This window comes from Lacerta agilis, chromosome Z (genome assembly GCF_009819535.1).
Source record: "Lacerta agilis isolate rLacAgi1 chromosome Z, rLacAgi1.pri, whole genome shotgun sequence".
Classification (NCBI taxonomy): Eukaryota; Metazoa; Chordata; class Lepidosauria; order Squamata; family Lacertidae; genus Lacerta; species Lacerta agilis.
The window spans coordinates 8,248,649-8,262,988 of NC_046331.1; the positions used below are offsets into that span (position 1 = coordinate 8,248,649).

A 14,340-nucleotide genomic window follows, 5' to 3' on the forward strand; every position below is an offset into this window, starting at 1 on the left:
TCACTTGGACACCAATAATCTTCTTAGGGAATTGGAAAAGAGCCTGTGAAATTTCTCGTTGGCAAAGTTGTAGATGAAGGGGTCCAGGCAACAGTTGACCATGCTGAAGACCAAAGAAATGTAATAGGTGACTTCTATGTTGTATAGAAACTTGCAGGACACGCCAAAATATCTCACAATGGCAGCCAGGGACCCACAGATGTGGAGGGGTGTGAAGCAGGTGGCAAAGATGACCAGGGCAATGGTGATCATCTGCTTGGACTTGGTCTTCATCACCTTGCCTCGAAGATTGGCTTGACTGATTTTAGCAACATAGGCTCCCAACATCACATAGGACACCAGAGAGATGCCAAAGGGAATGAGGAAGCAGAAGATCCCCAGGAAGGTGCCATAGGCTAGGTAGAGATAGGTCAGCTCCGACTGGTAGATGCTCAGGCACTTGACCGTGTTGCCGATGACTGAAGTCTTGAGGAAGAAGAAGAGTGGAAGCCCCTGCAGGAAGAGGAAAGCCCAGAAGACCAAGACCAGCTTTTTCAAGGCAGACTTCTTCCTCCAGAGGGTCTTGGCATTGTAGTGGACAATGGCTTGGTACCTGTGGATGCTGATGAGCATGAGGAAGTAGATGCTTCCATACAGGTGGGTGCTGAGCAGGAAGACTTGAAGCTGGCAGACAAACTGTCCAAAGGGCCAGTGGTTACCCAAGCTGAAATAGGTCACCATCAATGGCATGACCGGAAGGACAATGATGTCTACCAAGGCCAGGTTGAACTGAAGCATGATGCCAGAATTCCAGCGCTTGATGGCAAACCAGAAGATCCAGAGGCTGATGCCGTTGAAGATCAGCCCGCCCACTGAGACAATGCCCAAAATTACTGGGAGGGCAATGTGGATCCCCCCTGGCTGGCATTGTGTCACGTTGGTGGTGTTCATTCAGTGAAGGAGACAGGTGGCCTAAGTAGAGTTGTCCATACACGTTCCAGTTCAGAATACAGAGTCGGCAAGCAGGGGGAATGATATTTGCTTGTGGTAGGTGAAGTCAGCTGCTAGCAGTGCCCTTCTGTCACAGGCCTCTCCCCTGCCCATTTCCTATTTTTCTAAGGGCTTCTTTTGAGTCAGTTTCACGCCCAAAAGAAAGACTGAAACTTGTGTGGCTTCTCTTTCACAGAAATCTGGCATTGACACTTCAAGTCTTTCTTTTGTTTTTATTTCAGAGAGTTTAACACTGAACTCTAAAAGCATGGGGCTGAATCCAGCTAAAGCCCCATCTGCATCTATACGTACACTGGAGAGCCAGTGTGGTGTAGTGGTTAAGAGCAGTAGACTCATAATCTGGTGAACCGGGTTTGTGTCCCCACTCCTCCACATGCAGCTGCTGGGTGACCTTGGGCGTGTCATGGTTCTCTGAAGTCTCTCAGCCCCATTCACCTCACAGAGTGTTTGTTGTGGGGGAGGAAGGGAAAGGAGAATGTTAGCCGCTTTGAGACTCCTTCAGGTAGTGATAAAGCGGGATATCAAATCCAAACTCTTCTTCTTCTCGTCTAAAGCATCATCATACCACTTTAAACATTCATGGCTTCCCCCAAAGAGTCCTGGGGACTGTATTTTGTTCAGAGTGCTGAGAGTTGTTAGGGGACCCACCTATTCCCCTTCCCAGAGCTGCAATTGCCAGTTTCCCAAGGAAAAGGATTGACTCTTAAAACATTATGGGAATAGTACCTCTGCATGGGGAGTAGGGGGTTTCCTAACAATTCTCAGCATTCTGAACAAACTACCGTTCCCAGGATCCTTTTGGCAGGGAAGCCATGGCTGTTTACAATGATGCACAGTGCTGAAAACACCTGCCATCCTAAAAGCAATGTCACTTTAATAAATGTTTTGTACTGTTTTTTTAATGATGTTATAGTACACAGTACTGATATTTCAGTATTGTACATAAATGATTGTATATAAATACAAATTAAATAAACAAGCTAGTCAAGTACACTGATTGCACTAGGCCTTCTCTGGCCACAGTGGCTCTGTTTTGCTTTCATTGTCCGAGGCAGTAGATCTCCAAGTATACCTGTTGCCAGGAATTGAAGGTGGAGAGAGCGCTCTTGCATTTCAGTCCTGCTTGTGGACTTCCTGTTGGAGCATATGGCTGGATGCTGAATTAGCCGGGCCACTTTTTTTAAAACCCTATTTCAGCTCCATCGAAGCTGGTGGCTATCGCTGCCTCTTGTGGGTAGTGAGTTCCATCCTTTACTTCTCTGTGTAGAGTGTACTTCCCTTTGCCCTGAATTTTCCAACATTTCAGCTTCATTGGATGCCCTTGGGTTCTGGTACCCAAGGGATGGATGTTCACCATTAAATGTCACCTGAGTTGAATTTCTCCTCCATCCCTACCTGTGATTACTAAGGACGCTGTGCAGTGTCAAAATTGCGCTTGATTACAATGCATTCCCCTATGCATCCACACTTATCCTCCGTCGCTCAGGTCCCGATGCATAGAGTCGTAGAATTATAGAGCTGTAAAGTTGGAAGGGACCGCAAGGGTCATTCTAGTCCAACCCCCTGCAGTGCAGGAGGCTTTTGCCCAACACAGGGCCCAAACCCATGGCCCTGAGATTAAAAGTCCCCTATTCCACCAGCTGAGCTACACCAGTGTAGATGGAGAGGTTGAAGTGCCAAGTACCAGCAAAGATGGTGGTGCCCACTGGGACTGGTAGGGCAGGAGGCAGGGATTCCTGGTGGCGCCAGAGCTAGTGAGTGGCAGAGTCAACTCATTCTACTTTTGTTCCTATCCTCCTTCCTGCTGAGTTCACTTACTTACTTACTTTTTGCACTAATATTCCATGCTTTTCTCCAAGGAGCTCAAGGTGGCATATGTGTGCTCTCCTCCTCCTCCTCCTCGTGTAATCCCCACAACAACCCTGGCGAGACAGGTTAGACTGAGAGGCAGTGACTGGCCCAAGGCAACCCAGTGAGCTTCATGGCTGTGTGGGGGATTTGAACCCTGGTCTCCCCCAGCTCCCATCCTGACACTCTAAACCAGGGGTAGGCAAACTAAGACCCGGGGGCCGGATGTGGCCCAATCGCCCTCTAAATCCAGCCCACGGACAGTTCGGAAATCAGCATGTTTTTACATGAGTAGAATGTGTCCTTTTATTTAAAAACGCATCTCTGGGTTATTTGTGGGGCATAGGAATTCGTTCATCCCCCCCCCAATACAGTCCAGCCCCCCACAAGGTCTGAGGGACAGTGGACTGGCCCCCTGCTGAAAAGGTTTGCTGACCCCTGCTCTAACCACTTTGCCACAGTGTCTCTCCAGTTCTACATGGGCAGCACTGAGGAGGAGGAAGCTGATAGGCAATGTCTGCCCCACACAGGCTTTAAATAGGCAGGCAGGCAGGCGACAGCTAGCTAAGAGCAAGCTGAGGGTAGATGGAGTATAGGGCACTGCCCCATTTGTCCTAACAGAGCAAACTCGGCAGCACACAGTTCTCACCCTGTTTTGCACCATGAATCATGTGAACCATGCCCCACAGTGGAGGGGATATTTCTTATACAATTAAGCTTAGTTAATAATCTGAAGAAGTGTGCATGTACACGAAAGCTCATACCAAGAACAAACTCAGTTGGTTTCTAAGGTGCTACTGGAAAGAATTTTCTATTTTGTTTAATAATCCAAAGTATTCCCACACTGGCCTTGTATAAAATTTCCTGATTGACCCAGCACTTTATTTCGATGCTCCTGTTTATTGGTAGCTGATCTTGTCGTGCTTCTTTGCGCTTCTGTATGGTTTAAATTAAAACTGATAAAACTTTAAATTAAGAACAAAGTGACCTGGAAGACTTCTCCTGTGAGCTGAGCCAAGCCTGCCGCTTATGCAAGTAGCTATGAGGATGGGTTAAGCCAGTTTGGGGAAACCTCGGGACCGGGGGCCACACATGTGTCCCTCCAGGGCTTTCTGCCTGGCCCTCAGCACAATCCCAAGGCCACGCTCCTTGCTGCTCCTGTTTTGCCCCCTGAATGTTTCTGCCTGACTGGAACATGTCTTTGAACTGTCTCTTCATGCCTCTTTGCTTGTCTAGATTGAGGATAGGTGTGTGTGTTTGTGTGTGAGAGAGTGGAAAAACCAGCCTACTGTATGAAGGGAAAATATAAATTAAGTGCTCCAGCTGCTTTTGCCTCTGATCCCACCCACCACTGGCATGTGGCCCTTGGAAGATTGCATGGAAGGGGATAAGCCCTTGGGCTGAAAAAAGCTTTCCACCTCTAGGTTAAAGAGTGAAACACTGAGCTCCTGGTGAGCCTTGGGTGGTGTTTCAATCAGGTGTTCAACAAGCTATCCGTTTGGGCTGATTACCTGGGAATGCAAGTACTGTACATTGAAGGTCACAGTAGATGGTTAGTGGATTGCAGTCGTTATTGGGCGGGGGACGCAGATCATATTCTTTGAAGTTTTCTCGAGAAAGGAGGGTGAGCGCTCTGTAGCTGGCAGGAGCAGATCTTCATGCAGTCACCTGAACCCTTTGGCCTATTGCTGCAAAGAAGACTCCTAGACTAATCTGCGCCTCCCCTCAATCAACCAGAGCTTAGTGAGGGTGCACAATTTAATTCTTGGCCCCAACATACTTCCAGTTCTTAGCTGAAGATCCATTGTGGGTTCCAGTCCTGACACGAGCTGTGTAGTACTTAAGTATGAAGTACTTTATTTATTAAATAAATAAGAGTTGACTTTTAAAAATATTGGCAAGATTTATGTGCGCGGGGGTGCATCCTCTCTCTCCTCAAATATGCATGCACAAATTCCTCCTCATCAGCCTTCACAAGTCAGAAATTTCTGGTCCCTTACCCATTGCAAGCTAAAACCAGGGATTGTCTGCCATAACCACTAGCAGGTTTATTGTAGCATAAGGTTCCACCTGACCACGAGGCCTCTGTCCAGTGAAAGTTTACTGTACAATAAATGCATTCTCCTTTTATAGTGTGGCAAGAAGACTTCCTTTATCACTTTAAGCTTTCAGATGAGAAATGTCAAAGTGCTAAGTCTGTACTGGTTCATATTTTGATCCACATCGTCTCTGCAACCACACAGTTTCTTTCAGCTTGAAATCCTTCCCACTATTTCTAGTGTTTAGTGTATGTGTGCTGTTCCTTATGTAGCCAAAACAGCACCACCCAAACACAGGAGGGAGGTATCAGCAGCCTTGGGAGAACTCAAAGCCTGCAGAAGTACAAGCATCTTTTGGGGAGAGGAACCCTAATGGGGGAACCCCCCAAAAAAACCCTCAGCAAGGATGGAGTGTGTTTGGTGGACACAGGAAGATGGGGACAATGGAACAGAGAGGTGAGTAGGGGAATGTAATGGAGTCACTGGGACCCTGAAGAGAAACACTCTATGGGCCACTCTAGACCTACGTTTTATTGCAAGTGTATTCTGCAATGTGTTCTTGACACAAAAAGAGTGCAGTAGTGATGGGTATCTTTCTGCCTTAATTTGTTCTGAGATGCTCCCCCAACGGCACCCCATTTTGGTTGTCCAGAGCAGGGTGGGGACTATAGAGCAACAAAACCAGAACATTTGTGAGCAAGAAAAGTTCTGGGATTTCAGTAGGAAGTTATGGGACATGCACAGATGAGAAATGAAGCCATGTGGCCACCCCAGAACTTTTCACAGGTGGCAGACAGCATTGAAAGCAGGTTTGCATATGACCACTCCAATAGCATTATGAGAACAAATAATCATGAATGCGCAATGAAAAGGCTGCCTGGAAGGGCCCTGCCCTGCCCTGTTTTCTCAAAGGTCCTTCCAAATGTCGTTTGTCCTTTACATTTGCCAACAGTTCCTCAATCTAGCCCTCACACCTGGAAACCAAATGCGGGTGGACCGATGCTGAATTCTCATATTGTATCCTGTTTTAGATACAGCAGACCAGTGGCAGCAGAGGGAAGGGTGGACAATATTCAGACGAATGATGGAGCTGGTAGGCTATTGTTTGCAAGAGCAGCAGAAATAATCCTGTCTCACTTTGCTCTTGTGATGGGTAGCTTTGTCTCTCATTTTTCATTTCCTCTTTTAGGCTCAGCTGCTTGGCGACAATCAAGCACCATGAGCCACAAGAAGAAAAAGCTGAAGGGGAGCTCCAAAAAGCCCACCTTGTCCATGGGATGCTCCTGCCTTGGTTGCTGCAAGATGGAAGGTATTATTTGTGGTCATGATCCGCATGAAAATGTTCTTGTGTTCCTTGCAGTCAGTGGCTGTGCTGTGCCCCCTTGTGGCACTCAAGCGGGGTCCTTATACCTTCCTGAGGATTCGGCCTGGCTTCCTCCAGTCTTTGTACCGCTCCCTCCGTGGTGGGTAAACCAGCGGCTGAGAAAAGCTTGAGTGGTTCATCCGTGAGGAACGGCTGAAAAAAAAGCAAAAGGAGAACATCAAGAAGAGCCCTGCTGCTGGAATGATGCTGAAGTTGGCTACTAGTTTCCAGTTCCTTCTTTGCACAAAACTTCAAAATGCAACTTAGCCGGGCTGCTTTCAGACCGTTGCTATTTTCACCTAAGATTCTAGAAAGTGGACTCTTCCTTCACTGGAGGTTTTTAAACAGAGATTGGACAGCCATCTGTCTGGGATGCTTTAGCTGTAATTCCTGCGTTGCAGGGGGTTGGACTAGATGGCTCTTGGGATTCCCTTCAAGCCCTACAGTTCTGTGATTCTATGGTTCTAAGCGCATCCCACCACAGTTAGGTTGCAAAATTTAAAGCTGATTTGGCACCTATTGCGAAACCCACTTCCCTGAAGTCAGACTTTTTGCAATAAAGTAACAGATGTGAAAATGCCCTGGAAACAGTTGGATAACAATTGCTTGAGGCAACATGATCAAACCTCCCTGGAAACCAGTTGGCTTTTTCTTGAACATTCTTTCAAATGCCATATAAGCCAACTGCCAACCTTGGCCAAAGGATCAGGAAGATGGCAGTAAACTTGTAAACAAACAAACAAACACCTAAATGAGAATCAAAGTGAATATTCTCTGAATCCCAAAGTAAGTAAATAAGTGAATAAGTAAGTAGGTTTGGTGTAAATATATACCTACATGACTGAGCCAGCATGTATATTCTATAATCTCATATCCCCACAAGTACCCTGATTTTCCAGGTACAGGTAGGTAGCCATGTTGGTCTGCCATAGTCAAAACAAAATAAAATAAAAAAATTCCTTCCAGTAGCACCTTAGAGACCAACTAAGTTTGTTCTTGGTATGAGCTTTCGTGTGCATGCACACTTCTTCAGATACACTGAAACGGAAGAAGTGTGCATGCACACGAAAGCTCATACCAAGAACAAACTTAGTTGGTTTCTAAGGTGCTACTGAAAGGAATTTTTTATTTTATTTCGTTTTGATTTTCCAGGGACAGTCCCAGAAGTGCCAGAAGTTACAAAAGCCATCCCAGCTTCTGATTTGATCCTGGAATGCCCCTGTTCCCCCCACCAGCACTGCCAGCGCAAAGCTCGGAAAAGAGGATGAGCTGGTACTTGTCCCAAGGTATGACGAAGGTGGCTGTGGCTGCTGCAAGGGAGCACTCTGTTGCCTCTCCATGACTGCCACTGGCCTCCTCTGCTGCGCAGCTCATAGTGGCTGCTGGATAGGGGGTGAAGAGGATGAGAGAAGCAGCATTGTGTCCTTCGCTGGTGCCCAGGGTGCACACACGTACGCACATGCACCAGACAGGACCAGGGGCTGGGCACTGAGGGTAACACCCCCCCCATACCAGCCCAAGTCTTGCCACCACTGCAGAGTGGGCACAGCGCAAAGAGGGTTCACAGGGCTGCTCTGTGCCACACCGCCCGCTCGCCCACTTGCACAGGGGGGAGACCGGCCAGCCGATGGGTGCATTTCCCCAACACTGTGGTGGCAGGACCAGGCTGGGCTCTGGGGCTCAGAGCCCCACAGTGGCAGACAGGGCAGGGGTCCCTGTGTGGGGGCTCCAGTAGCGTAGCTAGGGGCAGGGGGCAAGCTTGTAAACTTTGTGCGTAGTCTTAAGCATTACTGTTACTATTACTATTATAAGAGAGATTCTTACCCATTTGGAGATTCAAGCTCTACACCTGGAGGGGGCCAGGAAAACCTGGAGACTGGAGCTCTGGCAACCATATCAGGAAATTCACAGATAAGGCATGACTAAGGGTTGCCATATTTCAAACTGTGAAAATCCATCAGAAAAGTTGCTGAGCTTTTCTGCCAATTGTTTTTTAAAAGTTTTTGCGCTTTTTGAGTTTCTGGAGCCAAAAATGACACCGCCGACATGGGTTGCCATACACCTGGATTTTCCCAGGCAGTTTAGCAATTTCCGCCTGGACACTGCTTCAGACTGCAGTATTCCAGATTTGTCTAGGAAATTCTGGGTGTGTGGCAACCCTGTGGGCATGACAGCAGAGGCCTTCTCCTGCTGTTGCTGCCCATCAGCCAAGGGCTCATTCACACTTCCGTTTGTCCCTTGATTCCTAGTCACGGGTCTGAGACATTTATCTTTTGCCCCACAGCTTTCCCCAGAAATACCCGCTGTTTACTGCTGAAACGGAACAACATAAATCAGTAGAAAACCCGATTGACTTTCGCTCTGATTCAGCCGCAAACCAGAGGTTTCCCTGGGGAAAGTGGGAGGGCAAAGGAAAAAGCTTTTGGACCCGTGTTTACAAACAAAAGGACAAACAGAAGCAGGGCTGTCTTAAGCTTATCCGGTGCCGTGGTGCAAAGCTCCCTCCGGCACCCACCCACCCCCATTTTCAGAGTGTTTTAGGGAGGATGGTGCTGCCAGCGGGGCTGGAGGAGGTAGGCAGCAGCTGGAGGGCGACTCCTCCAGTGGGTAAGAGGCGGAGGCTGGACGCGGCGCCTCCCAGCTCAGCTGGCCGCTTCATGCCGCGGTGGCCATGGCAGACGGAGGCTCAGGGCACGGCATGGCGGAGGTGGGAGATGCCGGGAGGAGCCACGTCCAGCCTCCGCCTCTTCCCTGATGCCCTCCATAACTTGGTGCCCTGGTGCCCCGCGCCACTAGCCTCTATGGGTAAGACGCCCCTGAGCAGAAGTCAGAGGCAGATGATGATGCTGCACAGCTTCATTTAGCAGTGCAGGGGCTGGGGAAGAGCTTCCCTCTCAACATAGTGTTGTTTGTTTGTTTGTTTGTTTGTTTGTTTGTTTGTTGTATTCATATCCCACATTTTCCCTAGACTCATGGCAGCTTACACAAATGAAAACCAATGATTTTTTACACTTGTTCTTATCCAAAAGGCTGAGAAGCTATTGAGATCCAGTGGGTTTTCTTTAAGACTCATGATGGCAGGTGCTGCACAACTGCCCAGCTGCCCACCGCATTCTAGTCCCCATCATACTTCCATACTGGGAGAAGTCTAGAAAGCCATGGAAACAGACTAGAAAGCAAACAGACTTGTCCCTGCTCCACAGAGAGCTCCCTCGCTACAAGCATAGTTACAGGAAGGTGATAAGGAAGAATATACAGTATTCCGTATTGAAGAAGGCTCTTGCCTTTCTCCTGCCACTTTGTGGCATCCATGGAAATTAATAAAATGTCTGTCTCATCGGAAGAATGTTCCCCAGCTCAGGGCATGCAGTGTTGCTTTGGTTTGGTCAGGCATACCTGGAGTCAGACATGGCAGCAAGAGAGCTTTGCCGTGACCCACCTGAGATGGCCTTGCAACCCACCTGGTGGTCTTGATCCACTGTCTGAATTGCACTGCACTGTTCAGCAGTGGCTGAGGGCTTCTAGGGTTTCAGATGAGGGCAACTCCCAGCTCTGTCTGGAGACATCAGGGACTGAACCTGGGACCTTCTGCATGCAAAGTGGGCGCTCTGCTTGTGAGCTACGGCCCTTCCCCTCCTTGAGATCATTTAGCCAACTTGCAACATTCAGAGCCTGATGATTCTGGATTTAATTTTACTTGCCAACCTTTCGTCTCAGTGGTGGTGGACTGTTTTTGCATTAGAGTAAAATTACCAGTATTTTGCAGGAGGGATTCAAGTGCATACAGTTTAATTTAGGTTTGTGCAATTAAAGCTCTCTGTCACACTAGCTCAACGATTTCACCCCTCTTATCAGACTATTTGCAGTTACAAACATTGCAGGGAAAAGCACTGAAAACTGGGTTGGCCAAAGGAGGGCCCTTCTAGGTTGGTGGTCCTCCCCCCCCCCAGCAATATACCATGGGCATAATAGTACATTAGTGGTGGATTTATAATGGACCATCCACATATCACTCTGCTTTGTTAGTTGTTTTGCAAGACTTCCCCAGTGTCACCACATTATTGCTGTCTTGTGCTATAGTGCAGCAAAGGTGTGACACCCCGTCCCTTGGGAACATTTGCAGTATAAAAAGTTACAGGTTTCAGCAGGAAGTTATGGAACATGCACCAACGGGAAGCACAGAAGCATGTCTGTCCAAAAACTTTTGCAAATGGTATCGAAAGCAGGATTGTGTACAGTATATCCATCCTGAGGCCATCATGAGCACAAATCATCGTGAATGCACAATTAAAAGGATGCCTGGTGGAGGAGACCCTGATAGGAGGAAGACTTGTAAACACCCTGCAATCAAATCAGGATGAATGCAACATGAATGCTCATTGTCCTAATGCAGCTCTGTAAACAAATCCAAACAAATGCTCAGTAAAGACTGGACATGGTCTAACCCCACTGTAAGCTGTGTGCAAGCAAAGCAGGATGAATGCTCAATAAACATGTTTTCTGGAAGTAATTTGGGGTGTCAAAACCAGGGTTAGGTGGTTTCATTATTTCAGATGAATTGCCGTAACACAGAGCATTGTGATATTGCCTGCATCTGTAGCACCAGTACATGCTGGCAGTCAAAAATTCTGCCACCCAATTATGTCACACAGACAAGAGTGTGCAGACAGAGAGCCCCGGGGGGGGGGGGGGTTGACAAGAGTCCTAGTTCAGTGGCAGAGCACATGTTTGGCATGCAAAATGTTTCACATGCACACACTCACATGCAAACACACACACACACACACACACACACACACACACACCTACGTTTTGCTGTGCTGGACGAATCCTCTCTTACCTTTATACTACAGCGTTAATCAACTCACCTGGATGACCAGAGAGGCCCAGCTTGCTTCTTGGGTTTGGTTGCCTGCTTCTGATACTCCACCCAGCCACTCACAAGCTCGTGGATGATCATCAGATAAAGGAGGAAGATGAGGATGGCCGGGTCCATTTGGGGCACTTCTGGGTCTGCTTCATTGGGCCCGGGGGACATGGATGCAGCGAAGCAAAAGGCAGAGGAGGGATGATTCTTGCCTGCTCTTCCGTCTCTGCCTGGCAAACAGGAGGATTGGGGATGCAAAAACAGCTGTCATAAACGATGGCTTGCTGGCTGGGACCCTGCAGAGTGATTTACTGCTGTTGGAGGCAGGAGGCAGGTGCTTTCCATGCCGCTGAGCAGCTCCGATGTGGCCGCACATGTTGTCGCCGCCGTCTGCCCCTCTGCCTCCACCACCATCTCTTGTCTGTCCGCAGGCTGGCTCCTGTCCTCCGCTCTGGTGCTATTTACTGCATCGTTCTGCAGATGCCTGTGCAGGCAGACTCCAAGAACAAAGGAGCTTTTTGCATGTTTCTTGAGACACAAAACAAGCTTGTCTCCAGATCAATCCATTTGGAGGAGCAGGAGCAGGAGCAGGAAAAGCACCGGTGAGCTGCCTCCGTTACAGTGCTGCAGGGTTCCAAAGCCAGCTTATCAGGAGGACCTAGACTTCTACGGACATTAGCCTTCTGCAAATATTTTGCAGAGGGGTAGCCATGTTTGTCTCTTGCAGCAAAAACTACAGAGTCTTAAAGACTAATGAAGGTTTGGGGAATGGAGTTCTTATAAGAAGAACGGCTACATTTCCAGACTCACCACCGAGGCAGGGAAACTGTTTTCATTATTCTCTCGCCTCTCTGTGTGTTTAGTACGGTGATCGCCTAAACAATGTACTGCGAGTTTAAATCTGGCTTTGTTCACACCCTTACGCCCACAGATTCAGTCAAACTCCCGAGTCTTGCTCCAGTCTTTACCTTTGACTGCTGTCTAATAAGGATGGAGAAGAAATTCAATTCAGTTTGCGTTTAATTTGCACTTTTCAAAACAATTCAGGAGCTGAAACATAGCAATTCTTCAAAATTTACAGCTCCTTGAATTTTGCAGTGCAGTTCCCTAGCCAAGTAAAGCATGTGAAAATGGATAAACTGAAGTAAAGTGCACATTAAAATGCATAATTAGTTAAAATAACCTTCAAAAGTGCATTATATTAAGCAAAGTTGCTTGTCATAGTGTATAGTAGGTCAAACTGCATATAATAATTTATAGGAGAAATTTGCACTAAATTGCTGATGAATTTTCACGAGGCCTTTTAAAAAAAAAGGAAGGAAATTGCAAACGGATGTTGAAGTGTGGAGAATTGAATTTGAGACTGGAAACATGGGGAACTGGGAGAAACCAAAATTGACGTGGCTGCTCATCCCTACCTCCTAATGATTATATTGGCGTTCTTTATTCACAATGCTCTAGGAGGAGGAACAGGTTATAAAATAGAGTTTTACATGGAAATTAGCAGTTCCAACCCAACAGAGCTTTGCCCATTTAGGACCACTTGTTGCATTAAGCCACTTGTTGTTATATAAAAGGGAAAAAAGCCAAACTATACACATACCATTACTTATGCTGTACCTATAGTGCGTATGAAAGAGTTAAGGCCTTTGCTATATAATAGACTTCTGCAGTATTAACTGTAAGCATCAATACCTAAGTATTTTGGTACAGCTGTATCTATTGTGGTATGCACATGTTCATGTGCTGGCTACTTCAGGAAAACTTGAATGTACATGTGTATACTATTATATGTATAATAAGGCGCTTATAATTACACTTATAATAAATAACGTGTATAACAATGCAGGTAAAAAGCAGAAAGGGACGCAGGTGGTTCTGTGGTCTAAACCACTGAGCCTCTTAGGCTTGCTGATCAGAAGGTTGGCGGTTCGAATCCCCGCAATGACGGGGTGAGCTCCCATTGCTCGGTCCCTGCTCCTGCCAACCTAGCAGTTCGAAAGCACACCCCAAAGTGCAAGTGGATTAATAGGTACCGCTCCGGCGTTTCCATGCGCTGGTCTTGTTTCGCCAGAAGCGGATTAGTCATGCTGGCCACATGACCCGGAAAAAACTGTCTGCGGACAAACGCCGGCTCCCTCGGCCAGTAAAGCGAGATGAGCGCCGCAACCCCAGAGACGTTCGTGACTGGACTTAACTGTCAGAGGTCCTTTACCTTTACCTTAATATGCAGAAATTGTTTGAGTGGATCCAGTGTGGGGAATGAGTTGCTTCTCACTGATATCCAGTACAAGACAGGAATGTGGGGGGCAGGGGCAGGGGAGTCTGTGTGTATAAGCTGGACACAGAGATTTAAAAAAAAAATTCCACTGCTATTTCAGATGCAGGCTGCATTTAAAACACACGAATCTCCCCACCGCCACCACCAATTAATCTTGAGTTTTCTTAAAGTTGCTCAGAATTGTAGCTTTGTGAAGGTAAGATACAGTTCACAAGACTCTCTGGGGTAAGCATTTTGCTTAAACGTGCCAGATTCCTGCAATGCTTACACCATACAGTGGTACCTCGGGTTACAAACACCTCAGGTTACAGATGCTTCATGTTATAAACTCCGCAAACCCGGAAGTAGTACCTCAGGTTACAAACTTTGGCCCAGGATGAGAACGGAAATCGCATGCTCCATTACCGAAAGTGTGCCTCAGGTTAAGAACGGTTTCAGGTTAAGAACAGACCTCCAGAACGAATTAAGTTCGTAACCAGAGGTACCACTGTACTTGGAAGGTTTGTTCAGTTATTATGCTCAATATTTCACGGCAGGTGGTGACAGCAGTCACGAAATTAAAAGCCGCCTGCTTCTTGGGAGGAAAGCAATGACAAACCTAGACAGCATCTTAAAAAGCAGAGACATCACCTTGCCGACAAAGGTCCGTATAGTTAAAGCTATGGTTTTCCCAGTAGTGATGTATGGAAGTGAGAGCTGGACCATCAAGAAGGCTGATTGCCGAAGAATTGATGCTTTTGAATTATGGTGCTGGAGGAGACTCTTGAGAGACCCATGGACTGCAAGAAGATCAAACCTATCCACCCTTAAAGAAATCAGCCCTGAGTGCTCACTGGAAGGACAGATCCTGAAGTTGAGGCTCCAGTACTTTGGCCACCTCATGAGAAGAGAAGACTCCCTGGAAAAGACCCTGATGTTGGGAAAGATGGAGGGCACAAGGAGAAGGGGACGA

General features: G+C 47.3%; 1 protein-coding gene across 1 annotated transcript; it reads right to left on the minus strand.

The window, feature by feature from the left end:
* On the minus strand, window positions 1-1,018 carry LOC117040158 (P2Y purinoceptor 2-like). Its single transcript, XM_033137754.1, has one exon. It carries the CDS (start codon window positions 928-930, stop codon window positions 1-3), a length of 930 nt encoding a protein of 309 aa, XP_032993645.1. The 5' UTR covers window positions 931-1,018.
* Window positions 1,019-14,340: the final 13,322 nt, after the last annotated feature.